Source organism: Microtus ochrogaster, chromosome 10 (assembly GCF_000317375.1).
Source record: "Microtus ochrogaster isolate Prairie Vole_2 chromosome 10, MicOch1.0, whole genome shotgun sequence".
NCBI classification, from domain to species: domain Eukaryota; kingdom Metazoa; phylum Chordata; class Mammalia; order Rodentia; family Cricetidae; genus Microtus; species Microtus ochrogaster.
The window spans coordinates 46,653,192-46,657,327 of record NC_022016.1 but is presented as its reverse complement, the minus strand read 5'-3'; the positions used below and the strand labels follow the sequence as shown (position 1 = coordinate 46,657,327).

The window sequence follows — 4,136 nt, the reverse complement described above, 5'->3', positions numbered from 1 at the left end:
TGATGGTCAGGAAGCCAGCTGCAGTGAGCCCTAAGAGCCAGGGGTGATGGTCAGGAAGCCAGCTGCAGTGAGCCCTAAGAGCCAGGGGTGATGGTGCTCACATTTAATCCAGCACTCAGTGAGCAGAGGCAGTTGGATCTCTGTGAGTTCAAGGCTCTACATAGTGAGTTTGTGGCCAGCCAGAGCTACATAGTAAAACCCCATCATGATATGATAGAATTATCTTTTTCTCTCTTGCTGTGCTGTGGGTTGAACTGTTTTAAAGGAAGAATAAATACATTTAAAGGAGCGTAATGTCTCTACCAGTGTTCTCCCTTTTCCACTGTAAGAGAAAAATAATTCCAATTATTCAAACAGTTGAGATAGTTAATACCCCAAAGTGCAGAGATCACCATGGCCCATGTTTTCTGTACAAAGTCACTCTTTGTTTTTCATACAGCCTTAGAATTTGTGGAGTGTTTAATTTGATAACTATATAATAAGAAACAGCTTCCCCAGTATCTGAATATGTTAGATTTGAATAAAATAAAAGGTATAAAATAATATAGACTGTTTAGGGTTTTCCTCTGCAAATGGCTGTTAATGATTGCAGCATCAAAGTGTGTAGAGCCTGGTACTAGGAAGTGAGTATTTGTTCACTGCCTTGGTCCATTCATTCACTCTCTGGTCCACACATCACTGCTTCCCTTGCTGCTGCGATGCCCCAACCAATGGCTGTTTCTACCCACTTGCAGATTTGCTCCGGATGTTTTTTGATTGCCTGTATGACGAGGAGGTGATCTCAGAGGATGCTTTCTATAAATGGGAGAGCAGCAAGGACCCTGCAGAGCAGAATGGGAAGGGCGTGGCCCTCAAATCTGTCACAGCATTTTTCACGTGGCTGCGGGAAGCAGAAGAGGAGTCCGAGGATAACTAATACTTCAAATACACAACAGAAACAAAAGAAACAATTTAAGTATTTTTTTAAAAAGTTTCACTTCTTCGCCAATCACAGTGCAGCAAGGCCAACTCTCGCAGAAACCCCACGTGTGCACGAGTGGGAGAGGGAAAAGGAAACAGGTGATCATGGAGGATAAAGGTGTTGGAACAAGGAGACAGCAAACCTGAGGGCGGGAGCTCGAAAACCAAAATACATGTACTATTTATAGAAAATATTTTCTGTTTTAATCTTTTCTTTTTAAACGAGGACTCATACTTAAAAAAAAACACATTTAGCAAAAAAAAAAAAAAGAAAAAAGAAAAAAAGAAAAAAAAGAAAGGAAAAAAACAGTTGAGAACTTTTAATTTATTTTAAGGACTGCAAATGACAGTGTGTAATTTTTAATTTGCAGTTTCTGTAAACAACTTGTATAATAGAAAAGCAGAGAAATCAATTTCCCTCCCCTTCAGATACACCCACATCTGTGTTCAGACACAGCTGTTAGTCCAGACTTGAAGGTTTGGGGTGAACAAGGTAAGAAAGATCCTTTTTTCCCCCTCCTTTTCTCTCTCTCTCTCTCTTTCTCTCTCTCTTTCTCGTTCCACCCCCACCCCTGATCAGATCTTTCTGCCTGCCTCTCAGCTTGCTTCCAAAAGTTAAAAATCACACTAGTAATCAAAACATACATAACCTCGGAACAGAAGGAAGTACTGTGGACCAGAAAAATCCAAGAATTGTTCCAAAAAAAAAAAGTGCTACCCTGGAAATACCCTGAATACCATTGAAATCGTTAGAGCAATCTTAAGGCTTGTAAATACATAGAACAGATATTTAAAAACATAAAAAGGAACTGACTCAATACTATTTCTTTTCACTTTCAAGATATAAAGAACAAAATAAAGACAAACATTGCAAGTTTAAAATAAAGCGACGTCTCCTTTTGACAGCTTGGGAGGTGCTGGCTGGCTGCTAACTACCTATTCCCAGTTGCTTCTGATGGTGTGGCTGATGATGTGTGTGCAGCCATGTGTGTTTCTGTCCAGTGTGGGTACAGGGGTGCTTGTGGGTAGATGGGAGTGCAGCTGTGTGTATGAGGACTCTAGGCAGCAGAGCACCCCATAATATCACTGATTTTTTTAATCTCTCATTAATCATTATAGTAGTTAAGAATCCCAAAGGTGGGGAGGGAAGATGGCTCTACGGTTAAGAGCACTGGCAGCTTTTACAGAGGACCTGGGTTCAGTTCCCAGCACACAAATGGCTGCTCACCACTGTAATGCCTGTAATTCCAACTTCAGGGGATACAACACGTTCACATAGACATGTATTCAGTCAAAGTACCAATATGCATAAAATAAAAAATCATTTAGAAAAAAATTAAAAAGAATCCCAAAGGAATCTAAGAAGTTGGGCCAACAAGATGCCACTGCAGGTAAAAGTGCTCACTGACAAGCGTGGTGGCCTCAGCTTGACCCCTGGGCCCACATGCTTGAGAGTCAGTTTTTGCAAATTGTTCTCCAACCTCCATGCATGCTGATGCCCATGTGCTTGTGCTCAAGGTACATGTGTATGCATGTGAACACGCACACACACACATGTATAAAATGGGAAAAAAATCGAGAGCTAAATGCTGCTTTGTGGTAGGAGTGGAGTTCAGCATCACTCGAGCTGTGTGGATGACCACATCATCTCTCCACTCGAGCTTTATCAGGCCCTTCTGTGGGTGTGAGGCCTCTGGTGACCTGCTGGGTCTATGCTGCTGCTATTTCTCTCCTTCCTCTCCATGAAGGTAGTACTTGGAGATGGAGTTTGTTGCTGGGCTTTCACCCTACAAAATGTATTTATGAACAAAGCCAGCCTGATCCCAAATAAACACTTTGTATTCCATATCCACATAATCTGAGATTTGTACCGGCTTCTGCCTAACAGTGTCCACAGGAGGAGACCTGCCGACGTGAGGCAGCAGAGCAGTTTTCTACTGTGGTAAAGGGCTTTCCTGCACCGGGCTGAGCACACTCAGAATCCAAGTGGATGCGGTCATGGAGCCTGTTCCTCTGTGTTGAAGAGTCAGCAGCATCAGCCATAATAGTGAACTTGGGAAGTGGTTTGGGGGGACCTGGGTGCCTTGGAAGTTTCAGAACAGTCACCTGGTTGAATGTTACAATGTGGTAACGTCTCCAGGACCCTTGTGCAGATGATTCCCATCCAGGAAGCTCCTGTGAGGTGCAGGCTTTGTGAAGGAGCTGGTGGTGTGCATGGAGGTGGGGGAAACTGAGAAGACTTGCTTTGAGCTCAAGGTCATTCTGGAGTTAATGAGTTCTGAGTTCTAAATGAAGTTGTGAACCCTGCCTAGCTATTAGTCAACTCTTTATTAACCTAAAAGTAATACAAATTTGCAGTGTACAAAGATTGTTCCACAGTATTTTCCCCTTTTGTCTAATTAAAAAGAAAGGTTTTAACTTTGACATAGTAAAATTATAACAAAGTTATCAAGTAAGAATTACACTGGGCAGGGGTGGCACACACCTTTAATCCCAGCACTCAGAAGGCAGAGACAGACAGATTTCTGTGAGTTTGAGGCCAGCCTGGTCTACACAGAGTTCCAGGAGTCAGAGCTACATAGAGAAACGCTGTCTTGAACACCCCCCCCCCCAAATAAAAGATGTCAGAGGCCATGAGAGTTACAGCAGGTGGCACCTAGTGTTCAGATGTCAACCCACCATAGAAGTGATTCTCTGATGGAGGTGAGGCCTGCAGGACTCTGAAAACTGTTGCTCACTTTTGCTAAAGGAGCTTGCTGTTGCCCCGGTACCTGCACTGTAGTTAATCTCATGTGATGTGTATACATAATCTGACTGCATTTCAACTTTATGGACATATCTGTGGGTGGTCAGGAAAATGACTTAATTTAGCAAATAGTTTTGATACATAGAATGTATACTGGGACATGCTTCCTAATTGAATATTTGCCCCATAAGGACTTTGGCCAATTAAAAGCCTTTTTTGTTCCTTTGCTTGTTGGGACCTCCAGTGAATTTAGTCACATAGTCAAAACCCTTGGTTTCCACAGTCTACGCTCCCCTACATTCCCAGAGGTAAACAATAGGAGCCAACCCCCCACAATTATCTCCCACTTGGCAGGACATGTGGTCAGAAAAGGAGTTTTTCATATAGGTCACATTTGGAACCTTCAGAGATAAAGGGGTATGGCAATCTG

At 42.7% G+C, this 4,136-nt stretch overlaps 1 protein-coding gene across 21 annotated transcripts in view; it reads left to right on the top strand.

Moving 5' to 3' along the window:
- The window catches only part of Eif4g3 (eukaryotic translation initiation factor 4 gamma 3), a 229,712-nt gene extending 227,870 nt beyond the window's left edge, over positions 1–1,842 (top strand). For all 21 annotated transcript variants that reach the window (XM_026782045.1, XM_026782044.1, XM_026782040.1 and 18 more), the window contains one exon: positions 735–1,842. In XM_026782045.1, coding sequence (XP_026637846.1) covers positions 735–916 — 182 coding nt within the window. In that variant the 3' untranslated portion in view covers positions 917–1,842. The remainder of the gene's footprint in view (positions 1–734) is intronic.
- Positions 1,843–4,136: the final 2,294 nt, after the last annotated feature.